Source organism: Alternaria metachromatica, assembly GCF_023757995.1.
Source record: "Alternaria metachromatica strain BMP 0045 chromosome Unknown scaffold_18, whole genome shotgun sequence".
NCBI classification, from domain to species: Eukaryota; Fungi; Ascomycota; class Dothideomycetes; order Pleosporales; family Pleosporaceae; genus Alternaria; species Alternaria metachromatica.
In genome coordinates, this window is record NW_026055509.1 from 584,103 (window position 1) to 610,578 (window position 26,476).

The following is a 26,476-nucleotide window of genomic DNA, read 5'->3' on the forward strand; positions in this document are numbered from 1 at the left end:
AGCATCTTCATTCCTCTGTACTTTGGCTGCTCAGTACCCAGGCTTCCGCTCTGCCTACGCTCGAACACTTCATACCACAGAGACGTACAACTACACCGCCATGCCGCCAGCAGCGTCGCCTCGCAACACCAGCACGCTCGCCAAATTAGCGCGCCGGACCCTGGTCACAGCGGGGCCGGCTGTCGCCTCGCAGGCTTCGCATCACTTTGAGCGCCGCGGGTTGAGTGTAAATCACACCCAAGGGGTTACGCTGGGTGTTATTGCTGCGTATGTTGTCGTTATTGCGTTGTTGTGGAACTTGCCGTATGTACGGTGGGTGTTGTGGCCGTTCAAGGTATGTAGGTAGCGTGGGGCAATGGGAGATGTTGATAGCTGACGAAACCCACAGATGCTCGTCATAGCCTTTCATGAATTCTCTCATGCAATAACATCCTGCTGTACCGGCGGGCGAGTGGAGTCCATCTCCCTTGATCCCCATGAAGGCGGTGTAACGCATATGCGCGGCGGCAAGCAATTCATAACTCTGCCTGCTGGCTACTTGGGCTCCTCATTGATAGGTGCTCTGCTGACCTTTTGTGGCTTCAACATCGTGGCATCCAAAGTAGCGAGTATAGTGCTAGGCGTTTGCTTCTTGCTGACACTATGGTGGGCGAGAAAAGACTGGTTGACTATCGTCACAATTCTTCTCAGCGTAGGGCTACTGGTAGCCTTCTGGTTCATCGAACATGGCGAGGCGTTGAGGTTCATGGTCGTAGGTGTCTTTCCCTGTCCCCTCGAAACGTCCTTGCTAACGCCGCTCCAGCTTTTCATCGGCGTCATGTCTTCTCTCTACAGCGTCTGGGATATCTGTGACGACCTCATTCTCCGTAAGGTCAACTCGTCTGATGCCAGCGTCTTCGCTAAGCGGTATGGCGGTTCGTCGCAATGCTGGGGTGTTATTTGGTCGCTTGTGTCGTTGGTGTTTATGGTATGCGGAATCCTTGCGGGATTGGCAGCCTTTAAACAGAGCTTCGAACAGCAAGAGAAGGATAGTCAAGACTTTATTCCTACGGTACGGATGATGATGAGGGTGTGATCTGTCGTCCAATAAAAGGCCTTTTCTGGATTGGCGTCTGTAGATTCGGCATGCGTAGTTGGTGATGCTTGATATATCCGTATAGCATTGAGCCTTGCAAAACTCAGATCATTTATCACAGGGGAGTGACATTGACACTCGTAGTTCAAGGGTAACGAGAGTATTTTGCGGCAGTAATGGTTAGCCGAAAAAGTACCTTGGAGCGAATGGAGTTGGCGGATACGTATCCTCATTGACCCGGAAGAAGAAAGTTAAAGGTACAAGTTCCCGGTCATGCCCTGCATGTAGCTCACGACCACCCGTCATGGTAAAAGTAAGGAAGTCGTTACCATCGGAAAGAAAAGGGGTCTCACACTTTTGGTCCGCGGCGTCACCAAATCCAATCTCCAACGTGCTCATTCCTACATGCGTCTCTACCACCATCTCACTCGCCTCCAAAGAATCCACCAAACTGCAGTTCCAGAGCCCGCTTCATCCGCTCAAGTACAACCCTGTTTGCAAGATGAAGAGGAGATTGTGTTGGTGATTTGCAGGAGATGGACAAAGTTAAGGTAACGTCGGGAAGTCTAGATACCCACGCAAGTCTTGATCGAAGTGAAGGTGAGAAGAGGGTAAGTTCAGAACGGTTACACTATTCTGATACCAAGATGTCGCCGAATGGAGCTGCTGCTTATAAGTGCTCGTACATCGAAGAATGTGTGGCGCTTACTGCGGTTGGTCACGGGAGGTGGCTGGCGAAAGGGAAGAGTGAGGCTAAAAAGAGTGTCGACACGTTTACATGTGATTAGATGAAGATCCATATAGATTGCAATATCTCCCCTAACGCAATCCCACCCCCTTCACACTTTCGAAAAGCGCCTCCTCTCTAACGAGCACGGCGCGATTCAAATCCTTCTTTTGCACGCTCGGGATGCCGCTCAAATGCAATGTCAACTCGAGCTCACCCACCAGACTCTTGAGCACATGCTCCACGCCTTTCTCTCCTCCAAGCGCCAGACCATACACATACGGCCTACCAATCAGCACGCAGTCGGCTCCTAGCGCCATGGCCTTGGCAATGTCAGCACCCGATTGTATCCCGCTGTCGAAGAAAATGGTCAACCTATCCCCAACGGCATCAACGATATGTGGCAGCACGCCTAACGACGAATTCCCTCCATCGAGCTGCCTGCCTCCATGGTTACTCACAACGACGCCCTGCACGCCAATTTCCACCGCCTTCCTCGCATCAGCCAAGCTCTGAATGCCCTTGAGCACAATCGGCCCATGCCAGTGTTTCTGGAGAAACTCGACATCCTCCCAACTATGGCTCTCGCCCGGGAAAATCGTCCTCATCCATTCTGGCGCCGCAGCCTCCATCTTTCGTTCTACATCCACGCCATGTCTCGCTTTGAACTGTTTCCGGAACACAGGATCCGTCATGCCAAGTTCTACGCCTGTGCGGTCGGCGCGCATGAAGGGGTTGTATCCGTTGTCCATGTCTTCGGGTCTCCATCCGAGGATGTACGTATCTAGAGTTACAAACAGAGCTGTAAAGCCGGCGTTCTTTGCGCGTTCAAGTAGCGAAATGGTGATGTCGTCGTGTTCGCGTGACGGCCAGTAGAGTTGGTACCAGCGTTGACTGTTGGGGCCGTTGGCTGCGGCAGTATCTTCTATACTCGTACTACTGGCCGTACTTAGGATGTACGGGATGACTTCTTTGGCTGCTGCTTTTGCAGCCGCGACCTCGCCTTCTGGGTTGAAGATTTTGAGTACACCGACAGGCGCCATGGCGATGGGTGCTACCATCTTCTCCCCAAAGATCTCGGATGTCAGGTCAGGGAAGCCGTCGTACCTGACTAGGCGGTTGGGTACAATCGACCATCTTCTAAAGGCACTGCGGTTCTTGTCTGTGGTCTCCCGTACGCCGGCGGATCCGTATACGTAGCCTTTTGAGTCGGCTGACATGCGACTGCAGGCCAGCTCTTCCCATTTGTCAGCCTGGAAGGTGAGCGGTGGGCGTTCAAAGTCCAGTCCGCGCGTATATGTCTGCATTTCGTAGTCGACGGCATCTTGCTCTGGCTTGCGAGTTTGGAACTTGGGATGGTGTTGGGTCGCTGTAGGTTCGGACATGGTGGCTTTGGGTCTCTAACGGGTTGAAGTGAGGATTGAAGTTGAAAGTCGCGAAGAAACCTTCCGAGGGATGGCGTATGGCTAATGCACGTCACACCATGGCAGCTTCGCGGATACTTTCGGAAACGACGCAGTGACGTCACGCGCTGTCATGGCAAAGCACCTAGGTATGCCTAAGCATGCTGACAGATGGAGTACTTGCGGACACAGGTCCGTGTGGTGATGCATTTCTACCCGTCTAATAAAGTGCCTCTATGTGTCGGCTCCGTGATGGCAGCCTGCGCAAAACATGCAGCCTCGGCCTGTGAAGAAAGGCGGGCATCCCAAACTCCATCCATGCAAATGACGACCATGGCAGTACAACAAGCAAGGCTACGTGGGACGTCTAGACAGCGACACAGCCGCCGTCAATCTTCAGGTGGCCGCCGGTCATGAACTTGCTGTCTTCGCTGACGAGGAAAGCGACGACGCTGGCCACGTCGTCGGGGCTGCTGAAGCGGTCGAGGGCAGTCTCCTCCTTGAGCTCGGCCAGCTTCTCCTTGCTCCAGCCGTCCTTGTAGCCGGGGGTCTGGATGATGCTGGTGTGGATGGTGTTGACGCGGATGTTGAGGGGGCCGAGCTCCTCGGCAGCGGTGAGGGCAATGCCGCGCAGGGCGAACTTGCTGGCGCTGTACGAGATGAGGTTGGGGAAGCCGCGCAGGCCGGCGATGGAGGAGCGGATGATGATGGAGCCGCCGGCGGCCGTCGTCTGCATGGCGGTGGCGGCGTACTTGACGCCGAGGAAAGCTGGCAGTGGTCAGCGGGTCACGTGGTGGGGTCACGTGGGGGTCACGTGGGCGTACCGGACTTGGCGTTGATGGTCATGATGCGGTCAAAGTCGTCCTCGGTCACGTCGAAGATGCTCTTGGACTCGCCGCGGTGGCAGCAGTTGAGCAGGGCGGCGTCGAGCCTCTCGAAGCGCTGGACGACCTTCTTGGCGCAGGCCTCGACGTCGGGCTCCTTGGTGGCGTCGGCGACGATGGTCAGCAGGCGCGACTCGATGGGGATGCCCGTGGGGATGGCGGCCTTGAGCACGGGCACGGCCACCTCGAGGGCCGTCTGGTCGATGTCGATGAGGGCGACGTTGCAGCCCTCGATGAGCAGGCGGCCGGCCGACTCGACGCCCACCTTGCCGCCGCCGCCCGTGATCATGACGACCTTGCCCTCGAGGCGCTGGATGGGCAGCGGGCGCGTCAGGTTGGTCGACGTGGGCGCGCGCTCCATGCCCGGCCGCGGGGGCTTGTTGAGGTTGAGCGTCGAGATGGCGGCGCCGGGCGTGCGCAGGCTCTCGGTCGTGTTGGCGCGCTGCATCGTGTGTGTCGGCGTCGTCGGCGTCGTCGTCGTCGGCGTGCTGGGGAGCGTCGGCGATGCTATTTCTACGTGCGGTGCTCCCTCTCACCGGACCCGTCGTCTCCCTCAAGATGACGTAGCGCCGGGGTTCCCTAGGCGAAATCTTTTCTGCAGCCCGCGCTGATCAAACCCGTCCGTTGAGCCTCCTGCTGGCGGCCGGACCCACCGCCCCGCCCTGGCAGCCAATGCCGCCCGCCGCCGCCATCACTTATCGCACCCCATGCGCACCGCGGTGGGTGCGGTGGGCAAGACACCTGTCGCGCAATCTGCGCCGTTCCACCACTCAGTGACGCCCGCCGCCGCCTCCCCCAGGTGTTCGAACAAGGCGGTCAAGCACTGCGCTATACTGCCAGCTGCCAAAGCGGCAGGTAGTCCGGATCCATTCGTCAAGCTACTGCCCCGTTGCGCCCGGCTAACGCGGAACTTAGGTACATGGACACGTTGACATCCCCTTGCTCTCCCACAACCTCGCTCTCACTCACCAGTCCAGGAAGTAGTCGATGCCGTCCGCCAGAGCTGCCGCGCCTACTGCCGCGTGGTCACTGAACGGGTACTCGTGGATGCTGACATCCCTCAACGCCGGGCTGCCCTCCAGCCTGCTGTACAGCTTCTGGCTCAGATCCGTCATGCGCTGCGGCACGAGGATGCTCTGCCTGAACGCAAACTCCGCGTCCGTCTCCGTCCGTCGCTTCACCAGCTTCTGTTCGAGCGCGCCGTAGCTTATCTGGAAAGCAGGCTTGGTCGCGTTGGCCGTGTCGCTGGCCGAAGGCGACACCAGCGGTGCGAGGAAGTCCGTGTTGTTGAAGACGTAGTCGTCGTTGAAGAAGAGGGCCGGAGAAGCGCTGAGGAACGTATCGAAGAGATCAGGCCGTACCGTGAGCGCATACAGGACGAAGAGGCCGCCAAAGGAGTGGCCGTAGAGTGCGTCGCGGTCAAACTCAGCTTTCGGGAAAGCCGTCTCCTGAACCCATGGCCGGAGAGCGTTGTCGATGAACTCGATGAACTCATCCGCATTGGACTGCACGCCGGGCACCGCAGGTAAGGGGCAGCCATCGCAGACTGGAGGCTGGAAGTCGTAGCTCCGCTGCGTGCTGTACGGTGAATCTTCGATGGTCGCCGGGTAGCCTATGCTGACGACAATGCAGTCGGGCATGTTGAACTCGACGGGACGGCGGCGGCGGAAGGCTTCTGTGGCAGTCATACCCAGAGCATTGCCGTCGAGGACATACCTAGTAGCCGTGTCAGTCCGAATCCCCGTGGTGCCGCTGGCGCTGCCTGTGTCCTTACATTGTCTCCACAGTCGACGTCTCCTCCTGTGAGGTCCAGTTCAGCGGCCATGCCAGCTGAATCTGGTATTCCCAAGATCCGTTCTTCGCACTCCAGAACCCTAGGTTGGGCAACATATTGGTAGGAAACTCGGTCATGAGTGGCGTGAACTGCCAGGCACCCAGTGAACTCATCCTCGCGGTTGTAAAGACGGTCCGTTTCGCGTACTGTTCAAATGCAGGGCAGACTACCTTCCAGCCGGAAAGTCGTTGGTTTTAGTACCTGACAACTACCAGAGTAGTCGTCCTAGAAGTATAGACCCAAGGCGCGGGGTGCCAGCCCGTGTTCTATGCACACATCACGCCGCAATCGCAAGGGTCCCGCACTAACTTTGCTGTGGTGGGTTAGCATGGACGCCGCATGGCATTCTAGTCTCGGTACCTGTACTCTGACATCCCAGCGCCTTATTGGGACATGTATATATTGCCAAGACGGGGGATCATCCTTGTTGTCTCCCGTCTCTGCAGTCTGTTCGCCTTTCATGATGATATCAACGTGACTGGACATCTTGTGATACGGGTCGTCGTATAGGATCTCAATCTGCTCAGGCGTCCGCTGCTACAGTCTCAAATTAGTGCGATGGAATTGCGAGTCAAGCAGCTATCCAAGTGGAGGAGGCGGGTCAGAAGAGTTCGTCTGCGTTCTGGCTCTTGAAGAACGGCGGTTGCATGCGCGCAGCCGACGAGCCTCAATCCTACTCGACGGAACTATCGAACGGCAAACCTGGCTACATCGCGTCAATGCAGAAGTCGTGATCAGGGCGCGATACGCGATGAATTCATTCGGGGGGATGTCTCCGGTGCAGCTAGGTGCGCTACATCCACGTGCTCCTACCATCGCAGATGCAGCCGCTGTCACAATCACCTCGGCAGTCCAATCGAATGACCGGGATATCGATCTGATATAACCGTTGCGGTGGGTTGTCCTTCGTCGGCGTTCTTACAAACAGTCGGTTGGCGCAGTCCTGGCTCACGACAAAGTTCGTTGGTTGGCGTCAGCGCATCGGGCCGTAACCATAAACGTTAACGCCATCCGAACGAGGCAGGTCCTGGGGACCCAAGTGCCGGGAACACAACCTCTTCTGACACAGACTCAACGCCGGGTTCAACGGCGAGTCATCCAAGATTTGGATTTGTGATCTTATGCGACCAATTACGAGAGGACGCAGCGATGCGAATCGCATGAACGCAGACGACGATAGTTAGAACAAAGCGATGACAAACGTCACAAAGGTGTTGCTGAATAACATGCTAGAAGGGTGTCTACTTGATACAAATGCAACCATCTTTCTTTAAAAAGCACCTCGTCCAGGCAGCGGATCGTTTTTCGCGGGGCAAGATGCGTCATAGATTGTCGGATTGACAAACTTGGGCATAGGGTCGTTGTTATAAGCCAGCTCGACGAGTGTAGCATTGCCTTTGCACGTGTTAGCGTAGAAACAGGCGTTCGGGTGTTCCCAGTGCTTACCCGAGTTATACATCGGCCATCCGTACTTGGTCAACCCCTCCTGCGAATCACGGGCAAACGCAGCCCAGGCGCCCTGGACATGCTTCATATACTGGTTCTCAGCAGGAGAATTGGGCAGGCCAGAGATGTCTTGAGCGGTACCGAAGACCAGGCCTAGGTCAGAGCCGTGGTAGGCCGCGCTTCCTCGAGGCCCGAGGCCTGCGCTGCCGTTGTAGAGGCGAAGGTTCTCCCAATCTCCGTGGTATCTGTATCGCCAGGTCGGTACGTCGTACTGCGCCCTGTATGCAGCGGACAAGGAGGATGGGCATGTGAAGCCACGCTGGGTGAACAGATCCCATTGCGCGTTGGTAAAGTTCAGCTTGGCCGCCCACCCTGAAATGCGATACCAGCCGTCTTCGTGGTCCGCATTGCCGACCAAAAGCGGAATCTTGGCGAAGGAACCGTCCGCTGAGAGTTGCTGATAATCCGCAAAAACCGTCATGTTGTCGACGGTTGGATGGAAGGTCGCTTGAGTCAGACCGACGCTGGGAAGACCAGGAACCTTTGCCGAGGCAGCCAGAAGAGCAGACATGTTTGCAGAACGTACGCAAGATACGACAGCGGCAGAGTCATTGGCAGCACCCCCACAACCGATGGTCTGGGATACATTGTACCAGATAGACTGCGAGTACTCGACTGTGTTGGGAACGAAGCTCAGTGAGGTTCCAGACATGGGGATGAGACCCGACACAATCGGGTCGTTCTTCCAGGCGTATGCCCAGTAGTCGACAGCGGCGCCACCTGCACTTTGTCCAAAGATGACGATGCGCGAAGGGTCGCCTCCAAAGCCAGCGATATTATCGCGCACCCATTCGACAGCGCTACGGTGGTCGCGCAGGGCCGCGTTCTTCTCAACACCAGGAGCACCAGCGAAGCCGAAGATGCCCAATCGGTAACTGACCCAGTCAGTAGGTGTAGGGTCGACCACAGCGGGTGTCTTACTTGAATGTCACAACAACGACATCCTCAGCGTCGGCCAGATACTGCCCGTTGTAGAAGGGAGAGTGAGGGCCGGGGATCTGGAAACCTAGCGTGGCTGTTAGAAGTCATCCATGACAGCCGAAGGGACCACGTACGTCCTCCGTGAAGAAACACCAGCACTGGTTTCTTTGCATCGGCATCACCAGCACTCGCCGTCCAGACATTGAGCTTCAAGCAGTCCTCGGACACCGAATTGTTGTTCTGAGCTGCGAAGTTCTTCCACACACGCAAGCCGGATGGCTGTGTGAAGTTGGGGAAAGCTGATACTGGCGGCTTAACAGCAGGGCAGTCACTGTAAAGTCATTAGACGTATCCTACATGTTCGAACTCTCAACATACGGAGACTACAGTCTGTCAGTGATTGAGCACTACCCAGTGATGTCGTGATTACTGACCCACTCGGATGCCTCGAAAACGGTTCCTTTGGGCGCGTCGAACTTCTTCGGCGCAGCAAATCTCAGTTCGCCGACTGGCGCTTCAGCATATCGAATGCCCAAGAATTCAGTCACATGTGTCTTGTTAGACGATGGGTGACCGATCAAGGTACCGCTCGACGTTTCGATGTTGGAGCCATTCTTCGGCGCTGCGACGGCCGAACCGAATAGCGAAGCTACAGCTGCAGCGGTAAGGAGGAGGTGTTGCATAATTTCAACTCGAAACAGCAACTACCATGCGCTCGACGGAATAACTTCAAACAGCTGGAGGGCGACCAGCTGACTTTATTGGAGCGAGATGTAAATCACGGCTCGGTGGCAAGCTGTTAGCTCCACGTTCCTGCGTTGCCAGCCGTCGTCGATGGGACAAACAGGGCTGCAACCAGACAAAGCTCCGACCAGACAAAGTCCCGAGGCAGATGGCAGTGTTGCGAAGGACTCATGCCGAGTGCGCGCGGTCTTACGCCGGCGTCAAAAGCTTCGACGTTGTCAGACAGGACGGGTACGCACGAGGCTTCATCTCGGCTGCAGCCCTAGCAAGGACAACACTAGTCCCAATGCGCTACCCGTCTCCCAGTCGCCCGGAACCTTTCGATCTGGCGGACCTCTCCATCGTCGTGACATACGAACCCGAACACTTGGGACTTTGATGCTGTTCATTCCGCTCAAGCCTTTGCTTTTTCGATACAACTCAAGACCCAAACCTGACGGGCGTAGGCGATGAGTGCGATTTGCCTACATCCGGCACAATTCCGGGCACCGCTGATCGCCATCTGATGTCACCCACCCATACCTGTTCAGTACACTGCACCGAGCCGATTGGCAGTCAGCCCTGGCATTCACGGCAAACGCCTGGACCGTAGCAGGGAAAACCCTGAGCGCGCACGGCATTGTAGAGATCGACATGTGCGGTCCCCGAAGATTGGTACACCAGATCCAATCGCGTCGGATACGAATGCAGAGAAATTCGCCGTCAAAGCATTCCCGTGATGCCCCCACGGAAGGGTCATCAGCCGCTGCACACCCTATACCCTGCATCGCCGTATCTTCAGGGCCGGGTACCTGGAAAGTCCCATGCTGCACGAGGCCCATTAATGATTATACCGTAGGCTCCCGCTGTTCGTGGGTCATCCACAGGACTTGCTCTCCAAAACTTGAGTGTACCCTCATGCGACATGGCTCCCAACGTCGGCCTTGGAACTCAAGGCTCAGTTGAGCGTGGATGGGGCCTCTGGCTCACCAGCGTCTTAGCCGTCATTGTCGCGGGTCTCTTTGTCGCCGGACGCCTTGCACAGCGATTGACCAAGCGAAGTGGTCTAGGAATGGACGACTACATGATCGTCGCTGCCTTGATATCATCGGTCGTGCTCTCTGTAACAGAGTGTCAAGGTTAGTGGACTCGCATCACCTCGAGGGACACTCGTTAAATTCGAACAGCGGTAGTCTATGGCTACGGAAGACCATGGAAATCCCTACCCGCCGATTCCCGCATCATCGCTCGCCAATGGTTCTACGGAGCAAACAGTAAGTAGATTCTCAACGACCGTACAATCCTTCTGGACAGCATGGAGTGCTCCAGGAGCCCGGCCTGAATGGCTACGAAAGAACATTTAGTGGAGATGGTGCAGAGTGTCACTACGAAGCTTACTGACCGTTGCAGTCGTCTACAAAGTCGTTCTGATGTTCAACAAGATCTCTGTAGTTTGTCTTTACTACCGAATCTTCGCCATAACCACCAAGTCGTTCCGTATTGCTTGTCACATCATGAGTAAGTGCTCTGACATGAAACCAGTTCATCGACTGACTTTGATGTAGACGCTTGGATCATCATCACCGGCTTCGCATTCACTATCGCGACCGTGTTCCAATGCACACCAATCGCGGCCTTCTGGGACAGGACCATACCCGGTGCCCGGTGTTTTAAGAATGAACCCTGGTGGATCTCCTATGCGACGGTTCAAATCACGACCGACTTTATGCTGCTTGCGATGCCTTTTCGGCAGATCTTGAGTCTTTCTATGGGACGGGCTGAAAAATTGGGCGTGGCGCTTGTGTTTGGCACTGGAGGCTTGTACGTGTCTGAGAGTTCCGTCAAAGGCCCATTGCTAACCTGCTAGTGTCACTTTCGCGTCTATATATCGTGCCACCACAATCGCACGATCCGCAAACAACCCCGATCCAACCTGGGGTCCCGTACCCGCGACAATATGGTCGGTGATAGAAGCAAATGCGGGTATCGTATGTGCTTGCCTTCCTATGCTGCGCGCTCCATTCGTTCGCTTTTTCGGGCCACTTTTCGGCTCGGGCATAGGGACCAAGAACACTACGAAGCGTCAATCGTATCCCATGGGCTGGAAGAGCAACCATGGGCCGGCTGGAACCGGCAACAAGAGCAACGTGTCTGGCAAAAGTGCCTCTGAGCGAGAGAGCGAAGATGATGCACTGCCAGCGAGTAGGCTGGGCGAGCTTGATCGCCGGGGCAGTGGTATATTTGTCACGAACGAGTTCAGTATTGAGCGCAACGAGCTACAAAAGCAAGAGACGGACACAAGGTCGTGCGACCAAGACGGCGATACGAATACGGCGGTGAGCGTCAATGAAGAGAAGCCGGGGGGGAAGAGCCCATTCTACCATGTTTGAGATGACCACGCTACCTGTTCGCGCCCAGCGCGGCTGTGTTAGAGCTGGCTCTTCATCAGATACTGCAAATGCCGTCAAACAGACAGGCTGAGCGTTTTCGCCGATGTGCGCAGCCTGATCGTCAGCTCTCCCAATGGAGACAACTTAGTGTGTGTGCGTTTTCGGTCCTATCTAGACGGCCGCTAGCGAAAGCGACGCGCGATTTTCAATGGCCAATTCAGCAACCGCTTGCCTACTGACAGCCGGTCTACTCACATGGCCTCTTGACGAAACATGGCGCGGATGCTGGTTTCCATGCGTCTTCCACGCACACGGTGGTGCAGATGGCTGCCGAGCGTCGCGATCGTTTCCTACCGTCGGGGCGACAAAGGAGGATGAGGTCAGGTACGACTGGACAGCCCGCGCGGCCTTGGTAGTGTTACGACGTCTTCCTGGCCCTCCCAGAAACCTAGAGAGCTAGATAGCAGATGCAATGCAACGCACACTAGATCCCAGACACTTCGCGCGCCAGCAAGCAACAGTTTCCGCGTCGTGTTGCCGCAGAGAACCAGATAAGCACCCAAGATGGCTGCACGATCTAGATCGCGAGCCGCAGCAGAAGAGTGAAAATTTGGCAGCCGAATCTGCGGTCGCACGTTGACTCCCAACAAAGAGAGGCCGAGCAGTGCGGCATTTATCTAGCCCTGGCAGCGTGTGGCGTCGAAGACACACGAGTGCAGCAGGCAAAGGCGTGGCATGGACTGTCGCAATGCTTGGTTGCGGACAGCGGGCGTGTTCGCGAATGAAGAGCGTGCAGCGAAAGCCAAGACAGGACAGAGGCTTGCCGATCGGTGCCCCGCTTCCTCTGCGCCACAGCTGATATTGGTCTCTCCCCCAGACGTCATGCGCACATGCAGTGAATATCGACTTGACCGCATCCGTGATGTATCCTGATTTTCCTCCAGCTGGCGCGCGCGCTTCTGTGCTCTGCCATCGACATCTCTCGAGCTGAAGCCGCGACGAGCCCCGCCGACATGACGACCAAGAGTACCACCGACTTTGTCGAATCAACCGAGCCTGTCGGAGCCAAGACCAAGGCGCAGGTCCTCACCGACGTCTTCTCTCTCGCGACCCAGTTCAGCACTTGTGTTGAAGCTTTCAACCTCATCCATCCTTCCAAGGACCACGACCATGCGCAGAAGGTTGCGCTTGCCAAGCTCGGCCTTCAGCAGGGCAGGTTGCTGATCTTTGGCGATGCCGTGGGCATCTCTGCGCCGCCCGCGACCATTGCTCGACACATGATCCCTAGCCATCCGGGCATCACGAACCCGGATCCGCATCTGCCAGTCAACTTTGGCGTCCGAGACCCGAGGCTTGACGACGAGGTTATCAATGCAAAGGTGCGCAGGGCCCTGCATGAGATCGCCGGCCGCCCTAGCACTATGTCGCGCGATGAACTGATGAACGTATACGGCCTGAAGAGTCCAAAGACGTTCTCGCGCCTGGAATACCCAGCACTCGACACCAACCGACTGGAAGGCTTCCGCGAGAAGTTTGCCCTCCTCAAGGATCTCCTCGCACAGACGGGCGCGCGGGCGACTCTAAAGCGCAACCTGAGCATGACCACCTCGCATTGGACCGTCAAGGACACCACGCGCTTCAGCGAGTACGTCAAGGTTGTCCGCACCGAAGTCGATGCGCTCATTGATCTCATGGGCGTCAAGGAGCAGGTTGACCGGGGAATCCGATCCGATCTCAAGAGCATGGGCTGGCACCCTGACCTCACAGGGCCAGCAGTGCGGCAAGACTGGGAGAAGCTGCGTCTGATCCGGGAAGCCTGCGTCGTCGATTATCCAGAGTACATCGATGTCATCGACAAAGCCATGTCGTACATCACCGAAGAAGTCAAGGAATCCAATCTCGCTCGAAACCGTGCTGTACTGGGTCTTTCAGAATCCAATGTGGATGCAGCAGGCGCGCGCCGCAAGTCAGACTACGATGTCCGCTCCATTCCGGCTCCTTCGCCAGCCCACGTCGCCGGACTCAAGCCCTCAAAGCCAGAAGCAAAATCCCACATCCAGCTGGCTGCCGAACGTGCCCTGAATCCAAACGCTGGCAAGGAAAAGCGCCCGGGTTGGCTCTCGGCTTTCAAATTCAAGTCGTGGTCCAAGAGCAGCAAAACCGCACACGACAAGCAGCGCTCGAACAGCGTTCCACATACGCCGACCGTTGACCCCCAGCGCTCCCTCTCAGCAGGCGAGGCCCCAAATCGCACCTCGGAAGACTCCAACACCCTCCAAGCCGTGCGCTCCAAGTCCCTTAGCGCAATCCCCAGCGACAGCACACCACAGCCTCCGCCTTCAAATCTAGACTCTCGCGTCCGCAAGCTCAGTCTAGATCACGGAGACATGGCGGGTATCCCGCCCATCCAGGAGAATGGCGGCGAAGTGACTAGTTTCCCAGCAAGAAGCGGGCTAGCTGAGTTCGACGACGATATGGACAAGAACGCGCTGGTGCAGGTGGACACGGCCAAGAGTGAAGGGAGCAAAGATGAACTGGAGAATGTCAAGACCGTGAATAGTTACATTGATCGGCATGATATGTATCCAGCTATAGGTCGCATTGAAACCAAGGATATCAGGAATGTTGCGCATACGCCGGGTCTTTAAGGTCTGGCGCGTGTGCTCACGAGGCCAGTCTAGCGAGAGACGGGGAGTAATTTGTAATCACTTAGTGCATTTTGGTTTCAGAGGAAGAGAAGATATAGTTATAGGGTAACTCAGTGTCAGCCTGTAGATGCTGATTGTGTTCCAGAGCGAGGAGCTCACGAATGCTTCGCTACAGATTTATCATCATTTCCACGTCGACGGAGTACGTTCAGAGTCATCATTCCATTGTTGAGCTCAACCATGATCTCGCTTACCGAGGGCAGCATCCGAAAGTCGACCAAGTTGGATCACAGCCCCACACATCCATAGATTGAGCCTTCTCTGCTTACCGTATACTTGAAGAGATGCTATGTGGAATGCTAAAGAGGCTCACTATAACCACAACACCATGTACATACCATCCGTGAAGTCAACACCACCAGACATATGCTCATACCCGCCTTGTTCTTTCTTTCCCCACGTGTCTACCCATGAGTACCCGATTGGCAGTTGTTAGGAAGACAGACTACTCGAGCGAGCGGCTCTGCATACTCTAGAACGTCTAATGGCGTCACTCGTCAACGCTTACATGCCTTTCGTGAAGACGCTCTACCCATCAAACATGAAGCCATGAGGCCTGGAAGATGGGGTCTCTCTCAATAGCGTTTTGACTTATTCGCGATACCTCATACAATGACCTGAAGTACACAAAAATCTACGAAATGCATCAGACGGGTGCATCTGGAAACGGTCATAGCTGAGGAAGTGGAGACGTTTATAGACACCATGTGCGTTTGGGATGGCTGAACACGGGGCGCTGATATACATCCAACTCTGTATCAAAAGAACTATGTTAACTCGCATGAATGAACCATCATCGCCGCTGAGATGTCCCGCTGTAACGGTCCCTCTACGACCGGCAAGCGATGTCCATGTATTCAGTGCCTCACGCATCGGCCTCGACCGCACCTTTGCCAACACCACTATTGTCGACAAGTAAATCGTATCAAAAAATGTCTAAATCCTATTCAAGCGCCCAAGGCGTGGTGAAATCCAGATCTGTCACCGCCAGGGGAAGGGCTAAGTGGTAGCTGACGTCAAGCTACCCAATGAAGGGAACAGGCTTCCGCAGAAATAATACGCATAGCTATATTATACCCGTGTTTCCATCATCCGAATAAACATCGTATTTCCTGCAATGCATGCAGCCGCGGGATCTGATAGTGGTGGTGCAGATTTGTTGATTCCCGCACCTCCACCATGACACACATCAAACGCTTTATCTAGTAGATCCTACTGAGCCACGTGATTGGAAAACGTCGTTGACTTCTCTGTCTTGGCATGGGCTACATTGGGATCCTTCGACACTCACCGTGAAGGTGAGTGCATGCTCTCGTCTTCACCTTCACCTTGAGTCCAGGCAGATCGCTTGTTGACTTTTCTCCCTCGCGACTTCCTCCCCTCAATTTTGTCAACCTCGTCTCTCGCACCCTTCTACATTGTTCAAGCTCTTACTCCGCAACGTGAGGGCCAAGGTAGTCATCCCCCAGCCATTCTTCTGCGCGCACGCTCTAACTGGATTTAGAAAAGTTACACGTCGTCGCGCGCTCTTGCGGGCTCGATCGTGTTTTGTTTGCGCCCAGTCAACCTGGCAACAACAGCAAACCACGTCAACAAACACATTTCTGGAACAAAATCCACCCGCCACATACCAACAACCATCGAAACGATGCCGCCTAACGGTCTCTACCGCATGCCGCAGCATCACCTGACTGGTCAAGGCGCCTCAATGAAGCGTCCGTCTTACAACAGCATGGACTTCAAAGAGGACGAGGAGCCGGCACCTATCAAAACCAACGATGGTGCGACGGATGAAGTTGCCGAGGAAGAGAAAGCTAAGAAGAAGCAAGAGAAGGCCGAGAGGAAGGAAGCCAGGAGACTTAAGAGGCTATCCAAAGAAGCTAAAGCTACCAAGGAGCCCGAGAAGGTAGAAGGGAAGCAAAACACTCCACCAGTCGATGCGACACCTACTGTCAAGCTTGCTGCGACTCCTCTCAAGAATGGAAAATATGGTCCACGCGGTCCGTACAAGAAGAGGGAGGTTGGACCCGACGGCACACCAGTTTCTGCTGCGAAGAAGCGCAAGCGAGAGAGCGAGGCCGCAGTCGCTATGCCAGCTACCGTACCTACGGAGCCACCCAAGAAGAAGCCCGGACGGCCAAAGGCTTCGGACAAGAAGGATATTGTTGAGTCTAACAAGACGGCGAAGAAGGTCGTCAAGTCTGGCGAGAGCAAGGCTAAGAAGCAGAAACTGGAGAAAGCGCCTGCTGCCTCTGACTTGCAGAAGAGTTCCAACGTCATCAAGACCCCGGTACCAGCGCCCTCCGTCGCAGCGGCTCTGTCTTCTCGTCCGAGGCAGACTCCAGTTCCGCTGCCTCACAAGACAGCCGTCCCGCTTCCTCGAAAGACACCTGTCCCGCTTCCTCAGAAGACACCGGTTCCACTTCCTCAGAAGTCTCCCCATATTCTGAAGGACGGCGTCAGTAAGTCATCGGCCAAGGCGACCAAGGCCGCTTCCGCTCAGTCTGAAGTCCTTGTCACCGAGACTCCTCTTTCGCAGATGAGCCGCACTCCTGCAACCACTCCTCGTGTGTCAGCGATTCCTTTCAGCCTTGCACCGGCACAGTCGTCAGCAGCGACCACAACCAAGAAAACCGAGGAAGCACCTACTGCCGACGAATCGTCTCCCGATATCCCTCTCATGACTATCGCAAGACTTGCCAAAGCCGACAAGCACGTGGTCGGTAGCCAAGGCTCCGTCAACCCACTCACTAACAGCCAAATCGAGAGCTTCACCTCTGCGAACCTCATGAACTTCAAAGAGCCCCTAAACGACGCCCCCAAACCACGCCCCCGAGGTCGTCGCGCTGTCAGCGAAGCAACCAGCACCACGTCGAGCACCTCTTCCTCCACAACCCAAAGTGTTCTGGACATGTATCTGCGCCCTAACAAGCCATACACTCGGCCCGACGAGGAGCTCTCGTCCTTCAGCAAGAAGAAGAAGCATGTTGAGAAGCACACCGAAGCCAGCTTTGACGTTTTCACTACTGCCTTCACCACTTCCCAGCGTACCATCAACTTCACCGAGGAAGCCGAGTACATGGAAGAGTATGACGACTGGCTCTACGACAGCAAAGAAGTAGGTCCCCTTCCTTGCCTACCCCAGTTAACAGGCTGCTCCTCCAAGAGCGAACAGCTGCTACAACTGCAACGCTCCGATGACACCAACACTGCCGCGCTCAAGGTGGTCGTCACAAACGCATTGCAAGTGGAAAAGGCCAACGCCGACATTAAGCGCGCCGAGACTGCATCCACCTTCTTCCGCTACAGTATCTTGACCCGTGTCCCCATGCCTCTTGGTGCGATTGAAGGATCCTGGAAGCTGTACTGCCCCATGTACACCGAGACCCACATCGACAACCACGGTTTCGGCCAGCGCACTCTCAGGGTTTCCTCCATTATTGGTCTGAGCGCCGCATCCGGTGCCCATAGTGCCAGTCTCAGTATTCCATCTCGTTCCTCGCCGTATGCCACCCACGCGTTCCATGCTCCCCCTCACGCATCTTTCCGCATTGTCCAGGCCAAGACAGTTGTCGGCAAACACAACATAGACATCATGTTTCTAGGGAATGGATACTTGAAGCTCAGGGTTGACATGCACCTTTTGACTACGGGTAAGACGGTTGCGGAGAAGAAGGCGGCCAAGAAGGGTAAGCAGGCTAAGATCAAGGCGGGACAGGGTATCTGGGAGTTCCTTGGTGTGCACGAGAAGGCAGTCGATTGGGAGCCCGAGGTCGATGAGGTGGAGAAGGAGGGCAGGAGGCTGACTGCAAAGTATGATGGGCGCTAAGGAGAAGCGTGAGGTTGATGGATCGAGTCGGTGATTGGTGGGTGTGAGCTATACGCAACATGCATTGTCGGAAGACGAGTGGAGAGTTAATGAGGTCTTCGCGTTGGGGGAATCCTGGGGTAAGAGTTGGGCTTGCCTGTCGAAGGCTACTTGGGCTTCGCAGGAGCTTTGCAGACTGTTACTTACGGTTTTCATACGCCAGCCGATGAAGATATTCAGCACGGCAAGACTGCACTGTCGGTCGTCCAGACATGAACCGATGATGCCTGTCTATTGCACGTCTTTCTTGTACGATACTCATAATAAACATACAAGGCACGTATACTCGCTTCGCTGTGGCGTGACTGTTGCTCTATACATACTGTTCGCATCTACGTCTACCACTCGTCATTGAACGAAGCAAAAACTCCTAGTCTCATGCAAGAGGTATCAAAACATCCCTTCCTCGCTATCTCTTAAAACACCTACTCCCCAATTTCTTGCTTCTATATGCAGGGTGACTATATTACGCGTTCCTTGACCAGATCAGAGCGGAGATGTGACCGTCCACTGACCCGTCTCAGCGAGTGAGAGGGAGAAGAAGAGGAAGAAGAGGAAGAAGAGGAAGAAGAGGAAGAAGACACCTAGTCCTTCTTCGCCCGGCCGTTTTGCTGTTCGACAAGCTCCAACTTCTCGTTACCCTTTTGGATAAAGAACTTGCGCTCGAGGAATTTGAGACCTTCGTCGATGATGCTGGTTTCATGTTAGCCTTGCTCTTTCGTTGATTCTAACAGACTGTGAGGATGACTTACATGATAGGCGCACTAATGGCCATGACCGCCTTCCACTCGTTGCCGTCTAGCGGGATGACACTGAAGAGTCCCTGCAAGAACGGAATGTAGAGGAGAGCAAAGTGCAAGGCCATGCTCAAACAGATGGCATAGACGAGCATCATATTTTCCCAGAGCGGCAGTGTCAGCAGACTCTCTGAGCTGCTCAAAGCGTTCATGGCATTGAGCATCTCGATTACGACCAGGATGCTCAAGCTGACGGTTGACGCAGCCTGGGCAGACGAGTTGCTAAACATTTCGCAGCCGATCTCAGGGAACTGGGTAGAGCAGCGGTGGAAGTGGCGGAGCTGGTAGAACGAGATTTGAGGACCGTCGCTATTGAACATGAACCACCACGCATAGCCACCGACAGTTGCGGCACCGACATAGGTACCAATAACCATGTAACGGAAGAACAACCAGCCGCTGATGAGAGGCTCGTCGCGCTTACGGGGCTGGCGCTTCATCACATCGTGGTCCGGAGGGTTGAAGGAGAGAGCGGTGGCGGGGAGACCGTCGGTAACGAGATTGACCCAGAGGAGTTGGACAGGAATCAAAGCTTCAGGCATACCCATAGCGGCAGTCAGGAAGATCGACACGACTTCTCCAATGTTGGACGAAATGAGGTAGCGAATGAACTGCTGAGTGTTGTTGTAGATAGAGCGGCCTTCTTCGACGGCGCCTTCGATGGTGGCGAAATTGTCATCTACAAGGACCATATCAGCGGCGAGCTTGGCTACGTCGGTTCCGGAGCCCATGGCAACACCAATGTCAGCTTTCTTGAGTGCGGGAGCATCGTTCACACCGTCACCAGTCATAGCGACCACCTCACCGGCTTGCTGAAGGAGGTCGACGAGTTTGGACTTGTGCGTTGGCTCAGTGCGGGAGAAGAGGCTTGCGTGCTTAGCGGCTTCCATCTTTTCAGATTCGGAGAGATCATCGAATTGGCGACCAGTAAAAGACTTGCCAGTAAGATCCTCGTTGGGTCCGAAGACGCCAATCTGACGGCAGATGGACTCGGCAGTGTTTTGGTTGTCCCCGGTGATGACCACGACGCGGATACCAGCAGAGCGGCACTTGGCGATGGAGGCGCGGACTTCAGGACGAGGAGGATCCAGCATGCCGACGAGACCGATGAGAGTCATCTTCTGCTCTAGCTGAGTGTACTCCTTGGTGGTCTTCGCCTTCGCCAGAAGCGGGTTCAATTCCACGTCTTCAACAGACGCCACAGCAATGACACGCAGACCGCGATTGCCGTACTCGACTATCTCCTTGTTGATAAGACTGGCCAGTTGCTTGCTCATTGGTATCTTCTTGCCGTTCTTGCCAACGACGACATTGGTGCAACGATCAAGAATTGACTCGGGGGCGCCCTTTACGAGAAGCTTCTGCGAGTTGCCCTTCTTTACAAGGACAGACATGCTCTTACGGTCGCGAGAGAATTCGTAGGTTGCTAGGCGGGAATACTGGCTCTCGTAGTGCTTGGTGGCGAAATCGAGGCGTCCTTCAGGCGAGGTGCTGGCGCGCGTGGCATTGTGGGCAATGTCGGGAGTGCCAACCTTTTCTACTAGGACACGAAGGGCACCCTCAGTAGGCTCACCGACGAGGTTATACGTGCCATTCTTGGAGTCGTAGGCAAGGGCGGCATCGTTGCAAAGCGCCGTGACTTCACAGATCTGGCGGACAGTGTCGGATTGCGCCGCGAGGTTCTCGAGAGGATTGCCACGAAGTGAGATCTGGCCCTCGGGCGCAAAGCTAGTACCTTGGACGTCAAACTCTTCAAGGCCGCTGCCCTGTTCGTTGAGGAAGACCATCTTGTTGACGCTCATCTGGTTGGTGGTGAGGGTGCCAGTCTTGTCGGAGCAGATGACGCTGCAGCTGCCGAGAGTCTCGACAGAAGGCAAGCTCCGCACGACGGCGTTCCTCGCAGCCATCTTGCGCGTGCCCAGGGCCAAGCAGGTTGTGATGACGACGGCCAGACCCTCGGGGATGGCGGCGACACCGAGCGAGACGGCAATCTTGAGGTAGTAAATGGCGCCCTTGGTGAAGCTGCCATGCGAGGGGTCGTTGAAGTTGCGGATGTTGATGAGCCAGACGAGGATGCAGATGGCCGTGATGACCTTTGCGAGCTGGTCGCCGAAGTCGTTGAGCTTCTCCTTGAGGGGTGTGGGCTGCGAGATCTGTGCCGTGATGCTCTCATGGATGTCTCCAATTGCGGTGTTGGCGCCTGTCAGGACGACCAGCGCAGTCGCATGGCCCGTGACGACCGTGGTACCCGAGAAGAGCATGTTGACTTGGTCCTGCTTGACGGCGCTCTCATCTTTGACGGCCCGGGTGTCCTTGGACACGCTCTCGCTCTCTCCGGTCAAGATGGACTGGTCGATGTTGAAGCTGTTGCTCTGGATAGACAAGATCCTGCAGTCGGCGGGTATCCTGTCGCCGATTGTAACGGAGATGACATCTCCAGGAACCAGCTCGTCGGCCTTGACGCGTTTGACGTGGCCATCGCGCACGACCTTGGCTTCGTTGGCGGAGTATTCTTGCAGAGCCGCAATGGCCTTTTCGGCGCTGGTTTCCTGCGACACTCCGACGACGGCGTTGAGGACGAGGATGGTGAGAATCTATGGGGCCTGTCAGCGCAGTGCAGGCAGAGTCTGGTCTAGTACGTACGACTGCCGGGTCGACAAAAGCCGTCCAGCCTTCGTCCTCTTCAAAGAGGGCAAGTACGAACGACACTGCTGCCGAGCCTAGCAAGATGATGACCAGCTGGTCCTTGAACTGCTCCAGGATGAGCTCCCAGATGGGTGTCGGCGGGTCTTCTGGCAGCGCTGTCCCGCGTGTTAGTGATGGGCGGCCTCTGCGACGACGCTGACATACCGTTCTTGCCATGCTTCTCCCGTGCGCTCTGCACCTGCTGGGCGCTGAGGCCCTGTTGCTCCTCGACCTGGAACTGCCTCAGCGCCTCGGCAGGCGTCTTGGTGTACGCATTCTCCATGCCCACTGCTCTCGGTGCCGCGTCTGCGTCTCTCGGTGCTCTCGCTGTTGGATGGTCCGCGTGGCGCGGTGGTGGTGGTGGTCGCAGAGATAGTTCGGCTCGCGAAGTGTGTGGTCTTTGCCTATGACGTTGAGATGCACTGGGACAACGTCCGCCTTATTACTGGGAGCGGCAAGGGAGGGACCGTGTTTCCTGGCACAAGCAGCGTCACAGGAGAAGAGGATGGAAGATTCTGCGATTGTCCACGGCAGCAACGGCTGTACTGGCGGCGCAACAGCTCTTGTCTCGACTTCGGCGCGTCCCAAGAAATCTGTCCTCTAAAATCGACCCGCATGCGCCACAGCACTAGTCCGCTTGCAGCCTCTCCAGCCACCCTTCGCCCGCCAACACGTTTCGCGCACCTCGTTGCCATTCGCGCACCCGTCCGACTGCACCTCGAGCGGAATGTGGCTGGTGAGAGTCGCCGTTCGCAGCGACTCTGCAAGGCTTGGGGCGCGGCCAGATTCCGAGGCCAGGTGCCATGTTCGGCCATGCCCCGCGGCTCGAGCTCCCCACCTTGGACATCATGACTGCAGCTCACCGGGGCAAGACTGCCGTGCCTGCGGGTCAAGCTCGGCAATCCGGGTCTTAGCAGTGTCACTCGCAAAAGAAGCAACGAGTCGAATCATATGGTAAACGTTTCGTTGTATAGTAGCCCGCGTATGCTACTGCAGCCCATGTTCCAGGTCGTCCCAACATGCACAATTCATCAAAGGGTATTATGGCCTACCAAAGGTATCCCGCTCGCTAAACGCCGCAAAAAGCCTTCAAAGGCCCGGTCAAATGCTATCGTCATCATCATGTACCCAGTCCGATCCAGTCATGCCCGCTCTCTAGCATCACCACCTGTATCGTGTACGACTATAATCTATGTATCGTGAATAAACCCAGGCAGCCATAGCGCCGTGGGAGAAGTAGAAAGTGCAAGCTCATTGGCTTGCGCAGTATGTCCGAATCAATCGGGCAATGTCTCGGGTGATGAAGGGCTTGGTGACAAAGCCCTTCATTCCGCTCTTGACTGCTTTGTCCAGAGCGGCATCCGTAATGTCGGCGCTGACGGCCAGGATGGTCGGCTTTCGCACGAGCTCGGGCATCTTCAGAATCACCTCGGTAGCTTGGAAGCCGTCCAGCAGCGGCATCCACAGGTCCATGAGGACGACATCAAATGCTTCAGAAGCCGGCGCGAGCGCATTGCGACGAACAGTTTCGACGGCGTCGTTACCGTTGAATGCCGTGGTAATGTTCTTGTAGCCCAGCCTGCCGAGCATGCTCACCAGGACGCGTCGGTTGATAGCGTTGTCATCCACGACCAGAATGTTGAGGGGCAGCTGTTCGCCGAGATCGGTTGGCACGACGTCCCGCTCCAGAGATAGAGCGCGAGTAGAGTGTTGCCGTGGGGGCGATGAAGTGCGGCGGGGAGTAGCAAGGCCAATGTCATCTGGCGATCTTGCAGAGGGGGCGGTGATGACAGGTGTGATTGGTGGCCGACGTTCCCGCTCGTGTCTGAATGCATCAGAACTCAGCGGAGGGGTGACTGGGCCCCGGCCAAGGTCCAGACGAGGTACCTCGGGATCGATAGACATGCGAGACTTGATGGACAGGGTGGGGGACCCAAATGGTGTTGCAGGGCGACTGCATATTTCGCCTGGGGTAAGCGGGACTCGCATCTCAAATTCTGATCCTCTTCCGGGTCCCGACACATGTGAACGCAGGCAGAAGAGATCGCCACCGAGCTTCCTCGCAATACCCTTCGCGACCATGAGACCAAGGCCCAGGCCCTCACTCTGCCGTGTCATGGAGTCGTCTTCTCTTGAAAACGGCTTGAACAGGTTAGGCAGAAACGCCGCCGGGATGCCGGAGCCCGTGTCCTTGATGTTGATGACAATGTAGCGACCTTTTGCGCTGAGTGTCGCTTGGAGTGTGATGGATCCGTCCTGTGTAAACTTGATAGCGTTGAGAGCAAGGCAAGAGACCATCTTAGCAAGGTCCCGTTCGTCAATGACGATTGTCTCTGGCACATCGGCGGAAACAGTCCACTCGATCCATTTGGTGTGTGCCTCTCCATTCGAGCTACGCGTCCGAACTTCAATGCGTTCTCCCGTATCCGTGGCCTCGGCGATGGCGGAATCCGGTCGTCCTCCTACTTTGAGCGCATCGTTGATAACGTACTGAAGGACTTCTCGCAGGTTGGTGTGTCGCAGTCCAGGGACCTTGGAGTGTTCGGATGCGAAGATTGGCGAGGTGGTGGAGTCACACTTGCCCAACGATGTTCCGTGTGAGCAGGTGTGGTCTAGTCGGTCCAGTTCCAGAGCGCTTGCGTCTGGAGGGCAGGACTTGGTGCCGCGCATGGGAGGCTCCTCTGAAAAGGTGTCTCGAACTCGTTGGCGGGCACTCTTGACCACGCGTGTCTTGTTAGCATGGTCTGCCCAGGAAACTTCGTGTCGTCTTCTTTTGATGCCGCGTAGCGGAGCGCGCATGTCGTTGCCGGTAATCATCAGATCCGGCCGCATCTCGCGCCAGAAGGTGTTCCACTGGTCGGGCGTCTTGTCTAGTGGCGAAAGTGGGGTCTCTGGTACGCCCATGTTCATGTCATAAGCGTGGACAACATTGTCGGCTGCTTCGACTGCGCGTCTTGAGCTGTCTGATACGTAGTTAGCATGGCTCGGTTCAAGACTCGATGCTGGATTGGTGTTTCCCAGGAGGATCAAGCAGTGGTTTTGCAGGATTGTTACACACCTTGGACCGCCTCAATGTTCTCCCTGAGTGTGTCGAGTATCTCACGGGTCCGCGATTCAAGTTGCAGGGATTCTGATGCTTCTTTTACGTTTGCCATCATGACGTCTAGCATACCAACGACACCCTGCATCGGCGTCCTCAACTCATGGGATAGACTCCGGGCGTAAGGCTTCAATGACTGGGCAACTGAGACGGCTCTGTGGGGCACGATCCTGGGTATCTGAGCTCGGATTGGTTCAGCAGCCTCTGCAAAATCATTGCCTTCCAAGACGCGCTCTAGGATCATGTCTTCCAGGCTATGGAACAGCATCTCAAGAAATCCCCAGCTCAACACGCGCCGAGCAGCCCCCTCTTTACCCCACATGACACCAAAGTGGGCGAAGCACTTTCCTTCCGCAAACAAGGGGATTCCGAGGTAGGCCTCGCCCGGGATGATGAGGTCGTTTGGATTGTCGAGGATAAAGTCGTTTAGTCTTTCGGGGATGATGAAGACTTTGTCGTGCTTCATGTAGGCACACGGACACTGGTAGGCATGGTACTTGAAGTTTCTCAGGTGGCCGGGTCCGTTGCCATGGTCGTCGTTGATGTAGAAAGCCTCGCCCATGAGGCAGGCTCCAGGCTCGCCGATGGGTGGCAGTTCGACGGCAACATTCTTGTCGTCGACGAGGATGCGCTTGGAGACGAAAGCGTACTGGGCGTCGGCAATCTTGGCCAGGCCTTGGGTGAGCTGGATCCAGAAGCTGTCGGTATCAGCCTTGCGGAGGGCATCCTTGAGTTTGACGAGCTGCTCGGCGGCGTTGCTCTCTGCCGGCACGTAGAGCTGGGACAGTCCCTCTCTGAAGCCGTTCTCGCCTTGCTGTACGACCATGCCAGGCATGGGGCGGGAGAAGCAGAGCGACTGACGCTCGATTATATCAGGTGGGATGGTAGTAGGTCCCTCCATCGTTCAGACTTCCATGCGGGCAGTCGGCACGGGGGTCCAGGATGGGCACAGGGGTCTGGGTCAGACGAGGTGGGCAGCTGGAGGGAGGATATGCAGAGGCGACCAAGGCAGGCGGAAACACATGCAGAAGCGGATTAGTAACGTGGGTGGGAAGGGCGAGGAAGGCGTGATGTGCGGGACTGAGAGAAGGAATGCGAGGAATGGCAGGCACGGCGGGCAGTCAGCGATATGGTTGGTCTTTTGCTAGAGTCGCACACAAAGGGCTGGTGGACGATCTAGAACCTGTCCCGGAGCCGTGGCTTTGCGCGTCCTTGCACCTCGCGCCTGGCACCTTGCACCCTCGCCCTCCAGGCCCGCCGCTCGTTTTGGTGGTGACTCTGCTGGCTGCCTGGCGCGCTTCAAGAGGACAGCGGGCCCCGACCGCTGCTGCTGTCTCGCCGTGAGGCTCGCCGTGCTGCGAGCTGGCCTTGGACGCTGGGTCAGAGTTTGAGCGTCGAGGGACCCTGGCGGCTTTGGTCAGCACGCTCGGTGGGCCGCGCCTGCTGGAACAGTCTAGACGCGCTCGGCTGCCGGTCGCTCCTGCACGATTCCCAGCGCTACCCCAGTAGCCCCTTCCGCTTCGGCCCCTATGCAAACCTCGCCCGCACAGTCGCCGCCGACGCTCACGCCTGGCCCTACGCCATGACGATTACAGTCGCCCGCCCCAACATGCACATTACCCTTTCGCCGTCGTCTTTTCTTTTTGCCCATCCGCAAGTCCATGGCCAGCATGCTTTATTGTGGCGCCCCGAAGCTGCCTGTCTGCTGCTCAACAGCTGCCACGCCGCGGCGCCCACCCACGTCGGCGCCCTCCAGCCTTGGTCCAGCCTGACGTCAGCGGCTCCCGCTCCCACGCAGCGCACCGCGCCCGTTTGCTGCCCTCGCATTCCCCATGAAGCCGCACTGCCGTCGTGC

At 56.2% G+C, this 26,476-nt stretch overlaps 10 protein-coding genes across 10 annotated transcripts; 4 read left to right on the forward strand and 6 right to left on the reverse strand.

Annotated features, from left to right (window-relative positions):
* Positions 1–100: 100 nt before the first annotated feature.
* On the forward strand, positions 101–1,075 carry J4E83_007433 (uncharacterized protein; the record flags this gene model as incomplete). The annotated part of the gene is made up of 3 exons (XM_049334337.1): positions 101–334; positions 389–751; positions 803–1,075. 3 exons carry the CDS (start codon positions 101–103, stop codon positions 1,073–1,075), a joined length of 870 nt encoding a protein of 289 aa, XP_049186679.1.
* An 819-nt stretch (positions 1,076–1,894) lies between these two features.
* On the reverse strand, positions 1,895–3,187 carry J4E83_007434 (uncharacterized protein; the record flags this gene model as incomplete). The annotated part of the gene is made up of 1 exon (XM_049334338.1): positions 1,895–3,187. The coding sequence occupies one exon, from the start codon at positions 3,185–3,187 to the stop codon at positions 1,895–1,897; it is 1,293 nt and encodes a 430-aa protein (XP_049186680.1).
* A 385-nt stretch (positions 3,188–3,572) lies between these two features.
* J4E83_007435 (uncharacterized protein) lies at positions 3,573–4,537 on the reverse strand (the record flags this gene model as incomplete). The annotated part of the gene is made up of 2 exons (XM_049334339.1): positions 3,573–3,973; positions 4,030–4,537. The coding sequence occupies 2 exons, from the start codon at positions 4,535–4,537 to the stop codon at positions 3,573–3,575; spliced, it is 909 nt and encodes a 302-aa protein (XP_049186681.1).
* A 517-nt stretch (positions 4,538–5,054) lies between these two features.
* Positions 5,055–6,036, reverse strand: J4E83_007436 (uncharacterized protein; the record flags this gene model as incomplete). The annotated part of the gene is made up of 2 exons (XM_049334340.1): positions 5,055–5,805; positions 5,864–6,036. 2 exons carry the CDS (start codon positions 6,034–6,036, stop codon positions 5,055–5,057), a joined length of 924 nt encoding a protein of 307 aa, XP_049186682.1.
* Positions 6,037–7,193: 1,157 nt separating this feature from the next.
* J4E83_007437 (uncharacterized protein) lies at positions 7,194–9,033 on the reverse strand (the record flags this gene model as incomplete). The annotated part of the gene is made up of 5 exons (XM_049334341.1): positions 7,194–7,318; positions 7,370–8,304; positions 8,351–8,435; positions 8,485–8,681; positions 8,759–9,033. The coding sequence occupies 5 exons, from the start codon at positions 9,031–9,033 to the stop codon at positions 7,194–7,196; spliced, it is 1,617 nt and encodes a 538-aa protein (XP_049186683.1).
* Positions 9,034–9,998: 965 nt separating this feature from the next.
* J4E83_007438 (uncharacterized protein) lies at positions 9,999–11,463 on the forward strand (the record flags this gene model as incomplete). Its single annotated transcript, XM_049334342.1, has 5 exons — positions 9,999–10,212; positions 10,261–10,347; positions 10,484–10,591; positions 10,639–10,894; positions 10,941–11,463. 5 exons carry the CDS (start codon positions 9,999–10,001, stop codon positions 11,461–11,463), a joined length of 1,188 nt encoding a protein of 395 aa, XP_049186684.1.
* Positions 11,464–12,476: 1,013 nt separating this feature from the next.
* On the forward strand, positions 12,477–14,111 carry J4E83_007439 (uncharacterized protein; the record flags this gene model as incomplete). The annotated part of the gene is made up of 1 exon (XM_049334343.1): positions 12,477–14,111. One exon carries the CDS (start codon positions 12,477–12,479, stop codon positions 14,109–14,111), a length of 1,635 nt encoding a protein of 544 aa, XP_049186685.1.
* Positions 14,112–15,819: 1,708 nt separating this feature from the next.
* Positions 15,820–18,000, forward strand: J4E83_007440 (uncharacterized protein; the record flags this gene model as incomplete). Its single annotated transcript, XM_049334344.1, has 1 exon — positions 15,820–18,000. The coding sequence occupies one exon, from the start codon at positions 15,820–15,822 to the stop codon at positions 17,998–18,000; it is 2,181 nt and encodes a 726-aa protein (XP_049186686.1).
* A 623-nt stretch (positions 18,001–18,623) lies between these two features.
* On the reverse strand, positions 18,624–21,804 carry J4E83_007441 (uncharacterized protein; the record flags this gene model as incomplete). Its single annotated transcript, XM_049334345.1, has 4 exons — positions 18,624–18,732; positions 18,792–21,430; positions 21,480–21,637; positions 21,687–21,804. The coding sequence occupies 4 exons, from the start codon at positions 21,802–21,804 to the stop codon at positions 18,624–18,626; spliced, it is 3,024 nt and encodes a 1,007-aa protein (XP_049186687.1).
* Positions 21,805–22,772: 968 nt separating this feature from the next.
* J4E83_007442 (uncharacterized protein) lies at positions 22,773–25,522 on the reverse strand (the record flags this gene model as incomplete). The annotated part of the gene is made up of 2 exons (XM_049334346.1): positions 22,773–24,484; positions 24,580–25,522. The coding sequence occupies 2 exons, from the start codon at positions 25,520–25,522 to the stop codon at positions 22,773–22,775; spliced, it is 2,655 nt and encodes an 884-aa protein (XP_049186688.1).
* Positions 25,523–26,476: the final 954 nt, after the last annotated feature.